This window comes from Crocuta crocuta, unplaced genomic scaffold (genome assembly GCF_008692635.1).
Source record: "Crocuta crocuta isolate KB4526 unplaced genomic scaffold, BGI_CrCroc_1.0 scaffold6, whole genome shotgun sequence".
Taxonomy (NCBI): Eukaryota; Metazoa; Chordata; class Mammalia; order Carnivora; family Hyaenidae; genus Crocuta; species Crocuta crocuta.
The window spans coordinates 9,173,872-9,190,411 of record NW_027531917.1 but is presented as its reverse complement, the minus strand read 5'-3'; the positions used below and the strand labels follow the sequence as shown (position 1 = coordinate 9,190,411).

General features: G+C 33.9%; 1 protein-coding gene across 5 annotated transcripts in view; it reads left to right on the top strand.

Annotated features, from left to right (window-relative positions):
• EPHA3 (EPH receptor A3) overlaps positions 1–16,540 on the top strand; it is a 351,638-nt gene that overhangs the window by 93,125 nt on the left and 241,973 nt on the right. For all 5 annotated transcript variants that reach the window (XM_077774854.1, XM_077774853.1, XM_077774856.1 and 2 more), the window contains exon 3: positions 6,077–6,737. In XM_077774854.1, coding sequence (XP_077630980.1) covers positions 6,077–6,737 — 661 coding nt within the window. The remainder of the gene's footprint in view (positions 1–6,076; positions 6,738–16,540) is intronic.

The window sequence follows — 16,540 nt, the reverse complement described above, 5'->3', positions numbered from 1 at the left end:
AATCTGTGACCATTCTAGTTCTTGTCTCAGGCTAGAGGTTTAAGGAACTGAGAAGGACTGAGCATGAAGATGGAACCATTTGTGTGTGAGGTACTGGCTAAAGTAAAGACAGACAGTCCAAGGTAAGTACGGATAGGAGACTCAAGGATCCCCACACCCTGAAGGCACCGTCTCTAACAGCCTGCACCTTACTGTAGGTACAGAAAGTACCATGGCACGTCCAGCATTCCTGAGTTCTAAGCAGGGCTCTCACATCATCCTGGTCCTAACTCTGTCTCATTCTCCGAAATCTCTTGTTGGCTTTCCTTATTAAAATTCTCTGGCCTTTCACTCCTTCCCTGGTTTCTTAGCTCTTTTTGCTGTACTTTACCCAAACTGGGATGTTGTTCCCCCTTAAATAAGGCAATTCTAATTTGACAATTATCAAATATTTGTGGAACAATTATAGGGGCTAAAAGTGGGTAGTGGAGTTGGTGGGAATGTAAACTGGTGCAGCCCCTCTGGAAAACAGTGTGGAGGTTCCTCAAAAAACGAACAATAGAACTCCCCTATGACCCAGCAATAGCACTGCTAGAAATTTACCCAAGGGATACAGGAGTGCTGATGCATAGGGGCACATGTACCCCAATTTCATAGCAGCACTCTCAACAATAGACAAATCATAGAAACAGCCTAAGTGTCCATCAACTGACAAATGGATCAAGAAGATGTGGTTTATCTATCCAATGGAATACTACATGACAATGAGAAAGAATGAAATCTGGCCATGTGTAGCAACATGGATGGAACTTGAGAGTGTTATGCTGAGCGAAATAAGTCAGGCCGAGGACAGATACCATATGTTTGCATGTATAGGTCGATTAGGAGGAGCTTAATGGAGGACCATGGGGGAGGAGAATGGGAAAAATAGTTGGGGAGAGGGAGGGAGGCAAACCAGGAGAGACTCTTGAATGCTGGGAACAAACTGAGGGCTGATGGGGGTGGTGGGGAGGGGAAGGTGGGTGATGGGCATAGAGGAGGGCACTTGTGGGGATGAGCACTGGGTGTTGTATGGAAACCAACTTGACAATAAACTAAGGGGAAAAAAAGAAAAAAAAGTTAAAGACTTTTAAAAAAATGTAACCACAATGTTATTATCACACCTAATAAAATTGGCAATAATTCCCTAATATTAAATATCCAGTCCGTATTAAAATTTTCTATCTTTTTTAAACATTCGGCTAATTCAAATAAAGAAACAAACAAGGTTCACCCAAAAAAAGTGGGTTGTGGAGTGGATAGTAGTCATTAGCATTAAGATTACCAGTCATACCATCCCAGGCCTGGTCTTTTGCGGCATTTCTATTCTTAGACTCTAACCCACACCTTGTTATCTGATGTTGGCTTTTCAACATCGAGTCCCCTATGTCTCTCTTCAATCCCTGATTATAAAGTTAATTCTCTGGTTTGACCAAAAATCAACATCAACAGCGAGAGAAATTAAAAAACCAAACAATTCTATTCCTCATTTGTTTCAACTCTTTTATCTTACTCTACCTTGTTATAGAATGCTATTAGAAATAGTTATCTGTGTGTGTGTGCTTGTCAGACCAGAATAAGCTAAAAAACTATTTATTAATAAACGGAAATATGATTTCTATAGATATAGCTGTGCCTGGCACTTGACAGTGACATTCTTACTGGAAGTGATTATGCATTTCCATGCGTAAAATGCTGATGCATGGTAAATGTTCAAATATTTCTAGGATGAATACTGAATTTCGAAATGGCTATTCATGTTTACAGAAGAGAATAAACATGGGAGCAAGAAATATGAGTGGGGAAAGAATAGCATGAATCAACTTAATTCTAATGCAATATTTGAGTGCAAGATTAATCATCATTAGCATTTTGTAAAGTGCAGAATTATGTGTTTCTCATTAACCATTGAAATGCAAATGTAATATTGTAAACTAAGAATATCGGTGATCATTTTTTTATTGTCATCTGGAAATTTCTAAGAAACTGGTTTTAAATCTTATAAGGTAAATCATGAAAAGTTCTTTTTCTTACTTTTTAAATATTTCCCAAATTTTGTCAGTCTATGCATTCAACATATTGCAAGTTCTCCTCTCGTAAAGAAAATCTAAACATTTTCCTCCTTACTTCGTATTAGCAAGTAACTAAAAACGTATCCAAAAGAGTAATTAATATCAATGAGTAAAAATCCTTAATTACTATAATTGAGACATCAGAATGATAGTTATTAGGTTAAATACTGATTAATTATTAAAAATATAGGTTTTCCTCCCAAAATACATGTTTCACTCAGTGACAAGGAACGGTTATATCTAGAAAAGTATAAATTATTTCCTTTGTATCCTACTCTATGTTTTGATAATGGGGAGGTTCACCGTGTTTATATTCCTGGGAATAGGTTTCAAAATGACCTTTTTAGGGAGATAATGTCTGGATACATGATTTTCTGAAGGTTGAAATAATTTCAAAAAATAAAAATAAAACAACCAGAAACTCAGCACTGGCCTTTGTGGTCTAATAATAAAAGCTCAGAGTAGCAGCCTGGGAATGAGGCTAAATATCAAAATTGTTGATTTTGGAGAATGTGACTGTTAGAAACAAAATGAGTTCTTTCTAGTTCTGTATCCCCCTCTGCTGAAAACCCTTTGCAGTGTTTGCTTGTTTGTTTGTTTAATCAGGATAAAGAAGGGAAAGATTTTTTTTGTACCACACGATTCTGTGTGTCCACAATTCTATATGGCACCCATTTTCTTTCCCCAAGTTTTCCTTGGAACAATTACTATGGCAATGTAGTATTTCTAATAAATTGTGAACGTTATACTTTAGTTCTTGGAGTAGGAAGAAAGGTTAAACATGAGCATTCTTTAAATTTATGAATTGCAAACATTACAACCACAGCTTTAATTAGTGATTTCTGTTGCTGCCGCTGCTGTTGAGAAAAATGCTCATTTAGGGATTTTATTTCTACTGTCTTTAGTTCTCAGAAATTGCCAGGGTTTGGGACTTGCTCTTTTTGCCAGTGGACTGAGAGGGCAGGCCACCATCACTTCCAGGCAATTTGGTTTTGATTACAAATTAATGAAGTGATAATTGCTCTTTGCAACCTTTTATGTGCAAAGCATGCTGGTGCTGTTTGTATTATCTTCTTGCAATTTATACCTCAGCATTCAAGGACTTGTGATAGCCTGCCAAATTAGTATTGAGAGGAAAAATGTTAAACTATAGTGATATCTCTGTAATTAAAATCAGATTTTCCTTCACATTATGAAAATTTCTAGCCTTAACCTCTGTTTGATGTTCAGTAAAATACTGTCCATAGCACGACTGATTCACAACTGATTCATCGTTTGAAGTACAAGCTCCTATCTATTCTGATAACAACAACAACAACCCCTTAAAATTTTAAGTCAATTGATCTATTTTTAAATAATGATATCCATGATCTAATTTTCTCTAAAGTGTCCATGTAAAACATTTATTCTCTGGAGTTTTTGCTAGTTCTGTACAATGTCATAGTTCTTTACAATGTCATTGTAGAACCTTGGTAACAATAATAAACAGGATTACACTTAACACTGATTTTTTAACATCAGAGTTTTTTGACGTTCCAACTCTGTTCACTTTTTTAACTTTTTCTGATATTAAATATACATAGGAGTTTTGCTTTGACTTTGACTTTACTGTTATAGGCACCTCAGCGTAAAATGCTCAGAACTGAGACTCTTTAAGTACTTTTTTTTCTTAAACATTTCCTGTATAATACATTCATAGAGTGCATTTGTGTTTGAAAATGATATATTAATGATTACTAAAAGTACAGTGGGAGCATTTCCTTTTCTTATATTAATATATAAATATATCTTGTGTATTAGCTCTAGGGTTTTCTAAAAACAATCTAAATTTGTTCCTTTGATGGGTGAAGTCAAGCTCATTTTGCTTCTGGAAAATGAGGCTTCTCTTGCATTCCAGACCCTGGATAATCAAAGTTATTTACATAAGTAGTGCTTTTTCACTATTTGCTTTTATTTTGTTTCTAGGTTGGTAGAAGGGCAGGGGAGAGTAAGAAATTTTTAAACTGTTTATTACATTAGTGAGGTCCACGTTTTGGATTTGATAATTCAAACGCTCTAATGTAAATAATTTATTTATTTATCTTAATGTGTTTCAAAGACCAAATAAATGTTGTATTTATTGCTTGTGGTTACCATCAATTCAATAAATTAATATTGTATCTAATTTTGTGACTGGAATTTGTGGATTGGAACTCTTATGTGTTTTTAATATATATAAATAGAAAAGTGTTCATACATTTTAAATGACGTCAATTTAGTTAAGTACTGGAAACTTGTCATTTGTGATAAAAGAAAAATTAACTTCTATATGGAGAAAAAAATGGAACACATGTATAATGAGTTTCATGAGAATTTTATTTTATTTATTTATTCATAAAATTAAAATATATTCTCTAATCGGAATTTTATATTGCACTTCCTTGAGTGATTCCTACATGTATCATAAGAAAATAATAATTTTTATACATCTTTCAGAAGATGAAGCTGTGTGCTGCATATTTTGGAGGTTCTGAAGAGGTACAACACGTAGCAAATGCATAGGAAACCAAAACTAATCTTAGCATGCCTCATGAATTAAATTTATAAATACATAAGGCATTTAATAAAGATTACATAGTACAGAATGTTTCTTAAGAATGACAGAGTTATGGAAGGCATCAAGGAGAAAAGAGCACAGTCACGGGGTTATACCATTAACCAAAGAAAAGTTAACGTATCTTTTGACAACAGTAAAAAAAGTTCACACACTGACAAGAACATGGTATGTGCGAAAGTGAGACATGTAATTCGCTTGTCTCAATTAAAACTTTTAGAAAAATATAAAGGTATTTTGGGATTAGGTTTTGGAAGAATGCCAATACCAAACTAAGAGTGTGAAGTTATTTGTATAGATAATGGGCAGCCATAGAAGGCTTTTGATTCAAGTATGACATGGCAAAAGATGTATTTTCCTGTAGCACTAGGCAAAATTGGGCATGGCAAAAAAGAAAGTGTAGACATAAGTGTAATAGTTAGAAACAGATGGTATAATAGTTGCAGAATCATAAGTACCACAATGTGATGCTAGCTTAAAAGCTTCCCCAGATCTGTTCTAAGGATCACAGGAAGCCGTGCTTCATTTTTCTACAAAGCCTTGAAACTTTTTAAGTGTTTTTATAGTGAAAACATGTTATGTTAGGATAACCTTAACTGCAATAACAACGAAAGCCCAAATAGTTACCTATATCTTGCTTGTGTAAAATTCAGTGGGAGTAAAGGATACTAAGAAGTGAAATGTGGGCTACAGTTATGTCTTCTGCTTTCTGTGTACAACTATTAGTTTTTTATTTTGTTGGTGGGAGAGAGGCATATTTGTATTTTTACTTCAGATTTTCATTCATGGTTTATCAACATCTATTCCTTGAAATGGTTATGTAAAAGAAATGTCATGCCTGGAGACAAGTGGTAATGACATCAGTCAGACTCACCTTGTTATGTATAGATACTGGTTTTACTCAATTCTGGACCAAATTGGGAAAAGATGCATACAATTGTATTATAGACAGAGGTTTTCATTCTCATTTCAAATAACACACTAACAAATAAAACACAATAAAAATATATGTACAACAAGACCATTTCATAGTGTTATTTGAGATAACTGATTTGAGGTTTTGATACTGGAATATTTACGTGGTTTTAATCAATTGCTAGGCAGTTTTTTCCTGAATATCTGACAAACCACAATACAATCCAAATGTATTACTCAAAATTTGAAATTACTTAGTGTTGATGAATTTATAGAAAGTTGCAAATAATAAACCTACAAATAAGAAAATTATGGAGTTGTTCCATAACATAATCTTTATTGAGTTACACTGAAGTTTCTCTTTAAATATTTTGTATTTCCTAAGATGCCATTAACACCCTCATCTTGTATGCATTATTATTCATTATGCTTATTTCATTAATTCTGCCTCTCATTTTTTTCTCCTTCAATTCGTCAGTGGGAAGAGATCAGTGGCGTGGATGAACATTACACACCCATCAGGACTTACCAGGTGTGCAATGTCATGGATCACAGTCAAAATAATTGGCTGAGGACAAACTGGGTCCCCAGGAACTCAGCTCAGAAGATCTATGTGGAGCTCAAGTTCACTCTACGGGATTGCAATAGCATCCCATTGGTTTTGGGAACTTGCAAAGAAACTTTCAACTTGTACTACATGGAGTCTGATGACGATCATGGCGTCAAATTTCGAGAACACCAATTTACAAAGATTGACACCATTGCAGCTGATGAAAGTTTCACCCAAATGGATCTTGGGGACCGTATTCTTAAACTCAACACTGAGATTAGAGAAGTAGGTCCTGTCAACAAAAAGGGATTTTATTTGGCATTTCAAGATGTTGGTGCCTGTGTCGCCTTGGTGTCTGTGAGAGTGTACTTCAAAAAGTGCCCATTCACGGTGAAGAATCTGGCCATGTTTCCAGACACAGTGCCTATGGATTCCCAATCCCTGGTGGAGGTTAGAGGTTCTTGTGTCAACAATTCTAAGGAGGAAGATCCTCCCAGGATGTACTGCAGTACAGAAGGCGAATGGCTTGTACCCATTGGCAAGTGCTCGTGCAATGCTGGCTATGAAGAGAGGGGTTTTATGTGCCAAGGTAAGAGTGTTCTCTGTTTCCCTTAGAGTTGTATTAGTCACCTGTGAGTTTATCGTCATTGAGTCATAGGAAGAAATGAACGCAGCCTGAACTCACTTGGCAGTAAAACATGCCTCAGCCTGAACGGAGTTCATTTATAGACCAAATTTATCTCACTTGTGTTGATCCACAGTTTGTTATAGAGATATTCACATGTTTGACTATGCGGTGCTGGGTTGTACCCCACTGGAGGTGTTACATATGCTATGTTTAAGTAGTCTCTGCTATGCAGTGACCAGGGAAGTATAACTCTGGATCAACTGAAAGAAAAAAAAATTGTCTCTTTTATATAGAGGGAAGAAACATCACTGGCAATCAGGTAATCTAATTCTAACAGAATAAGATATTACATTGACTGTTTGCTTTTCTATCTCCTAGTGGTAAGTACTTCATTGTTATAAAATATATTCTCAAGTGGTATCTGTGCACCAAATACAAGTTTACTTATAATGCATTAGTGCTTTAATAAAACTTATTTTATTCAAAAATCCAGGATGTACAGAGGGATAATTAAAAAAAAATCACCATGATTCATGATTTGGCCCTTTAGACTGCCCAGGAGAATATGTGTATCACTGCTTAGGATGTATTACATATTCAAGTCTTCACATAATAGCGAAGAACCTGAACTCTGCCATCAAATTGATTTTTATTAAAATTCTGTTTGCACAGAAGTAAAATTAAATGATAACCTTTTTTCATATAAAATACGATATACCAGATGAAACTTTCATTTAATCCAAAAATTTGTTCATTTAGCATTAGGCAGAGTTTAGTGTTTAAGAATACACTGACATTATTATTAAAATATGTATAAATACATAGGAGAATTTTAATACTTACTTAGTCCTTGGAATCTAGTGTTTTAATACCTTCGTTTGCTGTTATATTCTGCACATTAATTGGATTTGGTATTCTCTTTGTAGCCATTCTAAATCTCAAGCATGCAGAAGAAATGAACATACTTTATACATAAACTAACCTTTCTAACAATGTGAAAGGAACATAACACTTTGCTTTTGGCTATAAAGTAGGTCTACAGGAAAAAGAAACATTAATGAGAGCAAAGGCTATGCTCTAGCCTCATACTTTTCCATGTTATTTAGATCCTTGGCAAGCACTATCAGAAATACTGTTACCAAGTACTGTTTTTAAAGTTTTAAAATTGAAACAACATAGTAGATACTACTTGCTTATATACATGAGGACAGATGTCTCAAGAGCCTTTATAATCCACTTTGAATCATATTTTGTCACTGTAGTATTCTTTGCGATATATGATATTTGTGAGAATTATTTTAAATAAAATAATAAAGGCCTAGCTCAGGAGGAATTAATTAATTGTTCATTCTTTCTAATTTCATCTCTACTGAACTAGCCTCTGATGTCCACACCAGCACAGGAATAGATGTGTCTCCTTCTCAGAGAAATCAATGTGCATCAATTTATGCAGAACTATCTCACAAAATATAACATTGAGCAAGAAACCTAATCATTAGATGTTTGGATTTAAAATAATTTTCATATTTTTATAATAATATTGACAGTTATAGGAATAGAAAAATGAGTATCAGTGAGGTAAATAGAGTCATATAAAAGTATTAATAGAAATAAAGCATAGAAATAATTAACTTATGTTACATGCATGCTGTCTTGAGGACAAACTAGTAGCACATATAAAAAGTCACATTAAGTTGTATTCAGAAAACTCACAGCGAATTCAAAATTGCTGTTTTAACTTCATCTTGATTTACTGAACTACTTTTTAAAGTAACTACTATGCTATTAAATTGCATTCCATGTCAAGATTACTCCTAGAGATAGCATTTATGTCAAAGTTTTATATCTTTGAATCTTGTAGTTTATTATGTTGAAGGATATCAACAGCACCTTTTCCATATAGTGAAGCTATGTATCACAGACTTTCTCTCTTGGCATTTGAAAATACTAGTTTTGGAATGAGGTACATATGCATCAATAACAAGTTATTTTAAGACAAAGATCTTGAAAAGAAATCAAGAACAATAATTTTAATAGAATTAGAGATGGCCCATGAAGGGGGATGTGATTGTAATTTACAGGGGGGATGAATTTTTAGTGATGTAATTTAAAGGTAGAATGTGGTCTTAGGGTTATATCTTGACATTTGCTAATGTTTACAGGTGAGTTTTCACTTCCAGTCTTTTTTAATCACAAAATTCTTCCGTATTCAGGTTATTAAAGAATGTGTCAAGGTATTCTACTTTGTTTTGATTTACATATTTAACAAATGTTTATTTAACTATATAGTTTGGGCATTACTGTACTACATCTTAAAGATCCAGTACTCAACCAATTAGTTCTGTATCTGGTTCAAATCTTGTAATTTTGCTGTTGTTGTCAGTGATGTTGCTGGTGTTTCTTGTGATTGTTATAGTTTCCTTTTTTTTTTTTTAATTTTTAACTTTTTTTGGTGGATTTTAGAAAGCTTGTAGATTGATCTGAATAGCTTGCTGTGACTCTCACAAATCAACATTTTAGCAGCAGTACCTCAATTCAGGCACACAGAGGAATGGTAATCCCCAGAAAAGAAACCGATGAAAAGATAGCTAAAAAACTTCATATATTTCATGAGATTACTTTTGTTTGATTTTGTTTTGTTTTTCGAAAAAATATTGTGTCACTCTTAAAAAAAAAGGATGAGACAATACCTTGACATCCCCACTACTTGGAATACACGTACAGCTAAATTTTAAACAGGATAATTTTATAACACAGTGATTAGCAACAATAGACTTTCAGTTGCCTAACACAGAAGAAGACAAGACTCATTCACTTTATTTAAAGGAATATTTAATGAATACCAAATTCATTGGAAGCACTGTATCAGAGCTCAAAAACTTTTTTTAAACATTCATTTATTATTTACCAGATGCTAGACAGTGTGCTTATATGCTAAGTCGTGTCCGTGAGCTATCTTTATTTATCCTCCCAAATAGCCTATAGGTACATATTATCTCCATTAAAAAAAATGAGGACAAAGCTTTCATAGGTTAAATATCTTGCCTTAGTTTCTTTAATAAGTGTTGAATTTGAGATCTGAAACCAGGCAGTCTCATTCCAAAGGTTGCCGTCTCAACCTCAGTCCACACTGCATCCCTGTGATTTAGTCCAGTGGTAACAGCGACCAAGAAACCCTACGAGCACACAGATTCTACTGGAGTTCAGAGCACTGTAAATTGAAGGAGGAGGAGGACCACAGTGCGTTTGCATAAAGTAACCAAGAATCTGTTAATGTGTGGTGTATCTATTTTAGTTTATTTCCCACATCTTTCTGTTTCTAGATTGTTTAGAAGAGTTACTAGCCAAAAATGTCATATTTCGAGAAGTATAAGCTTAGCCTGAGAGATATCTAATAAAATCTGGATATATAGATCACCACACATCTTCAATATACAAAAAAAAGTATGCCAAATATAATTCAATAAGTGTTTTTGACCATCTATTAGTACAAAGTAATAATGTGCTAGACACAGGGGAAACATAGATGAATTGTATCTACCTTGCAGGAACTCACCATCTACTATGAAAGACAAATACATAAATGAATAATTTTAATGCAAGACAGACCAATCAATCTTCTACCAGAAGTACAAGGAGCTTTGGCAATGTAGAGGAAGGAGAGATTAATTTTGAGTATTTCAAAATTAATAATGGAATTTGTTCATTAATAATGAGAGTCTTTGCATTGAGAGATTTGAATCATCACTGCTGGGATTAGAAACTTTTGGAGTAAGGAGAAGAGGCTAACCACCTTACATAGCTTACACATTCTAAAAGACAAAGTTTATAATTTGAATCATTATCTCAAAATCTCAAAATAAGTAGAAATTCCTCCCATTAGAGTTTGTGTTTTGAGTTTGTTCCACAGGGGGGCTTTATAGACAATCTAAATTTCATAACCAGACCATTTTCTGACTATAGTGATGAAATATTCTGAACTATTTATTCTAATCTAAGTGGATAATTGGGACAGTTAAAATTTGGTTAAGTAAACACTGAAAATAGGACAATATCCATTGGAAAATAGGAAAAATATACTGATAAAAAACATTTTATTGTCAAAAACTCATCCATCAATTTCAGCACTATAATTAAAACCAAAGTTATCTTTGTACAGGACCAGAATTCTAACCATTGAATTACACTGTTCTTATATATAATGTAAACTTTCACAACAGTACATTTTTCCTGAAATGAGAAAAAAGAGTAGTGGAAAATATATTTTCACCATTTATTCAACTATTCAACAATTACTGAGTTTTGTAATATGCACTAAAGCCTGTGCTGGACACTAGGAAAACAAAGGTAAACATTATCTCTGCTAAATTAGTTTGGTTCATAGATCAGAAATCTCTGTGTGTGTGTGTCTTTGGTCTTAAAAACACATAGATTTTTTAACATTAAAAAAAAAGGGGCGCCTGGGTGGCTTAGTCGGTTAAGCGTCCGACTTTCGCTTGGGTCATGATCTCGCGCTTCGTGGGTTCGAGCCCCGCGTCAGGCTCTGTGCTGACTGCCAGCTCAGAGCCTGGAGCCTGTTTCAGTCTGTGACTCCCTCTCTCTCTGACCCTCCCCTGCTCACGCTGTCTCTCTCTCTCTCTCCTAGAAATAAATAAAACATTTAAAAAAAAAAACACATAGGTTTTTTAACTGAATTATATACTTTTAAATTTTTATTGTTTATTTTTGAGAGAGAGAGAGACAGAGAGACAGAGAGCAAGGAGGGGAGGGGCAGAGAGAGAGGGAGACACAGAATCTAAAGCAGGCTCCAGGCTCTGAGCTGTCAGCACAGAGCCCGATGCTGGGCTCAAACCCACAGACTGTGAGATCAAGACCTAAACCAAAGTTCGATGTTTAACTGACTGAGCCACCCAGGTGCCCTTGAACTGAATTATTAAACAGGGCTAAGTTCATAGTAGTTTAGACTAAAAATAAATTATTAGTGCTAATGAGGAAGGAGGTATTGGTTGGGAGGATATAAGTGATAGGAAATTAAAATTTTCTACAATTAGATGCTTTCTGTTGCTGCTTTTCCTTTTCTGTGCCAAGAAAGAATGAACATGGGAAAGCTAAGAATAGAAACTGGTACACCTTTCTCTTTCAAGGACTGGCTAGAGGGAGAAGATAAGAGAGGAATGAAAGAAATATTGGTAACTAAAGAATTAGTGGGGAATTGCATGCCATGTAAGCTGGAAATACATAAAAAGGCAGTTCCACGAGAGTAGTGAGTGCTTATGATAAATTTGGTAAAATAGAAATGCACATAAAAAAACTATGCATGCTTCATCTGATAAAGATAATGCAATGATTAGTAAGAAAAGTAAGAAATCATCTATTAGACTTGGTTTTCTGCTAGTTTCTCTAGTATATAATTTTAAAATACAGATTTAGTTTAAATAAATCTCTGTCAGTTTAATGATAGAGGAGCAAATAACGGTATCTCTTTTAATTTACTGTTTGTGGCTTAAGCATTTGGGCCGTGTTTCTGGTATTTGGGTTGACTTGCTGGATGTGGGTAAATTGCAGGTTGAGCTGTTTTTATAGGAAGTCAATAAAACTCTTTTAAGATGATAACATTAAAGATTAAAATTACAAGCCTAAATCATCTACTATTTACTTTCAATCACTGACAATCAAAATAAACTTGATTTCTTTTACTGTAGAAATCATTTATACTTCTTACATGCCACTGTAATTCTTTTAACTTTTTAAGTTTGGAGATGTGAAGAAATTTTGCATGAATGCCAAGAGAACCTTATGAACTTTATTATTATTTTTTAATCCTGGATAATAAATTATGTTATCTGCTTTGATTTAGCTTGGGGAGAAAAAAAATGAGAATGCTAATGGATTTTTATATAGTCAATTAATTACATTTGAGGCAGATAACAGGAGGTTACTATAAATATTCCTGCTTCTACAAACTTTGTTTAGATTTAATGTACCAAATACCTTATTAATGTCACTAAAGAATCTGTAGCTCTGTGTTTTATCTCTATGCATTCATTGTGGAATGCAAACTTTATTCCTTGTTTAAGGAATAAACATTAGCAGCTTAATAGAAAAGTGTGTTTGATACCATGTATGAAGACATCTCGTCTTTTTGATGATTGTCCACTATTATGTTTGTGTCACTTAGGACTTATGATATCAGTTCTTACCCTCACATTCATTTCTCTGTTAATTCAGAAAGTTTTAAGGAACCTGTCAAGGTTTCAATAACAAAATGGTTTGGAGATTCTGCTTTCTCTGACAGAGGAGGTAGAGAAAATTGAACTCTGTTGAAGTTTCTTAGCACTTAGTACTGAGTCTGTTTCCACATTCTGTAACTGCAATGAGTTCATACGTTTTAATGAATTCAGAAGCATTTCTTTCCAGTTGTTTTTAGACTGGAAGTTCCTTGAGGGAAGGGGCCACATCTTATTCTTTTCTTAACAGCATCCTGCCTAGAACTAGCCAAGTATAATTAAGTTCTCAATGAGATACTTATTGAAAGAGTAGTTACTAAATGAACCATTCCAACTGTGCATGCTTAGGAAGTAACCTTTGGAGAGAACATACTACTTTATGCTATCTGTCTTTGAATCTACTATGTCTTTCAGACACAATGTTCAGTTCATCTAATTTGAAATGAGCACATTTGACATTTAGGTCACAAACAGTTGCAACAAGTTAAGATTAGATCCACCTAACTATCATTATGCTAATTAATGAATAGATGAGATAAAGTAATAGCATTTTGTATGGTACCTGTGACAATGATCTTTTCTCTTTTATGAATTTATATGAATTTTATGTTCCTGACTTGCTAAAAATCAATTGCCTTACATACCTATAATAAAGCAAAGTTCTATTTAGGAAAACACTGAAATGATTTGTGTTTTACATACAAACAAAGTACAAACTACACCCGGTGCTTAAAGCATTGCTTCCTTTGCTAATTACTGCACTGAAAGTATCAGGTTTCTTACCTTGAACTATGAAAAACTGACTTGTTTTCCCTCCTAAGTTTAAAATGACAACCCTCCATCACCACTTTGACTTTAGCAGTTGTACACCAATGATTTTTCAAACCAATGAATTTGTTTTAATAAAATATGCCACTGATAACTAATAATGTAAATAACTTACAAGTGAATTAGACAGACACAATGTGACAGCTTTATAACGGCTATAAAACTCTTGATTTATACAAGTTTCTGTGTCTTCTCACCAATTTATATAATAAGTTATGTTAGCATTATCACGATGCAGGAAAACTCTCCAGGTTTGTCCTCAAACTTCAGTTTGTGTTTACTTGTTTTATTTAACAAAATGCTCCTGTCACTGACAAATGTTTGAGTGCTTGGACTCAAGAGCCCCAGAAATGCTGCTTACCAAGTGGGCAGTTAAACAATTTGAGCCTCAGTTTCTTCATCCATAAAAGGGGAGTGATAATATCTACCCTTTAAAATTACCAATGAATAATTGGCCCATTGTAGAGTACCTAGCGGTGGGTTAAAGGTATTTGAATGTCATCGCTATGATTAGTCATCAGCATCATTAGAATGTGTGATCTTCCTTACTTCCTTGTTTCATCTGTGTTAAAACAGATGTGACAAACCCATCCATTCAAATAGCCTCTCGCTTACCTTAAACCTTAGGCCTTAGAGATACCTGGTGGGAGAGAACATGTCTTTAATGAATTTATATATCTTTCTATTCATTATTTATTCAATGGTTGTCTACCTTCTTCCAAATAGGGTTTTCCTTTTCCAAGGAGCCTTCATTTTTAGTTTCTTTAAGCTTCTAGCCTATTCAGTTACAGGTGTTATTTCCTCTATTCTCATATTGTTAGCTTTTATTTTTCTTCTTCTCAACATCAGTCATTCTTGATTTTTACCATCTAGTGTTTGACTCAATCTCTTATCCTTTCTAGCATTTTTTTCTGCTGCTTATTCAAAAGCAGCCTTAAATTTAGAGAGGGACATTTTTATTATTGTAGACCCAGAAAGGCTTTCAGATTTTTTAAAAAATAGTTTTTATTTATTTCTAGGAGAGAGAGAGAGACAGCGTGAGCAGGGGAGGGTCAGAGAGAGAGGGAGATACTCTGAAATTGGCTCCAGGCTCTGAGCTGGCAGTCAGCACAGAGCCTGTCGCGGGGCTCGAACCCACGAACCGCAAGATCATGACCTAAGCGAAAGTCAGACGCTTAACCGACTAAGCCACCCAGGTGCCCCAAAGGCTTTCAGATTTTTAACTGATTTAAGAAACTATAGTTTAGGAAACAAACAAAAATAGCAAAATAAAATAAAAATTCTACATTGTAAAAATGTTAAACCCAGAAATTTTTCACTGTAATAGGTCCTAATATTCACTGTATACAGGACTAGCTTAGGTTATTGGGGAGGTTATAACAATAAATAATATTCTTGCCTTGAAGGAATCATGTGAATCAAAAAGAAGTAATCAAGTAAGTAAAAATATTTGTCCAACCATTTTACTTGACTCTATATACAACTAACTGTATCTCTGATTTATTTTAAATATTAATTATGTATATTTAAGAATCACCCAAATAGTAAAAAGGCAGCGAAAAACTATAAATTTTGTGAAGTAAATGCTAAATATGCTTACATGAATTACTATCGGACATTACTGGAAACTTTCAATCAGATTGTGTCAATGTACAATTAAGTAAAAACTTTTTTTAACATGAAAAAGAGCACTCTCTTTCTCTCAAAAATGAATACATGTTAAAAAACTTAAAAGATATGAAAAAGACAGAAAAAAGAAGGGAGTGTATTTGGCTTGTGAATTATTTAAGTATTGTAGTTCATTTTTGAGTCTGTATAAAAACAAACAGTATAAATTTAAACCATGGATTTGCATATTTAAGATACTAAAAAGAGATGTGGGTTCTTTATTCTGTACAAACTACATATCAGATTATTTTGAGTAGTGAAAGACAATTTAATTACAAACATATTTAGGAGAGATATGACTGTTTTTAAATTTAAGGAGTAGAATGAATTCATGTGTAACTATTGAAATATCTCCTAATTAATAAGTACAAATTAGATGATCATCAGTGAATCACTGTAAAAGACAAAAATCATGGGCAGTTTTGTAAATGTTAGTAACATTCTTTTTTTTTTTAATTTTTAAATGTTTTATTTATTTCTGAGAGAGAGAGAGAGAGAGAGAGACAGCGTGAGCAGGGGAGGGTCAGAGAGAGAGGGAGACACAGAATCTGAAACAAGCTCCAGGCTCTGAGCTAGCTGTCAGCACAGAGCCCGGCGCGGGGCGTGAACCCACGAATCGTGAGATCATGACCTGATCCAAAATTGGATGTTTAACTGTCTGAGCCACCCAGGTGACCCAGAATGTTAGTAACATTCTAACACAGGATTACAACTAAATGAGAAATACAGTGTGTTAGTAAAATGTGGATTATTTTACCTTGTATGAGTTAACTTTAGTTGTATAATCTTGACAATTCCATTATTCAAAGAGGAAAAGATAGTAAGACATTTCTTTTATAAATAGGTCTTTTACTACTTTTTGTCTTGGCCTGGAAGGCCATTTTATAGGTTAGTATGAAGATATTTTCCCAAGGTTTTAACCCAGTTCACAATCACCCCTTGTCAAATAACTGTAGGGTATTAGCTTTTAGGGTATCTTTTTTTTTTTTTTTTTTTTTTTTTTTATTTTTTTTTGAGTTTTTTGATTTTTGATTTATTTCT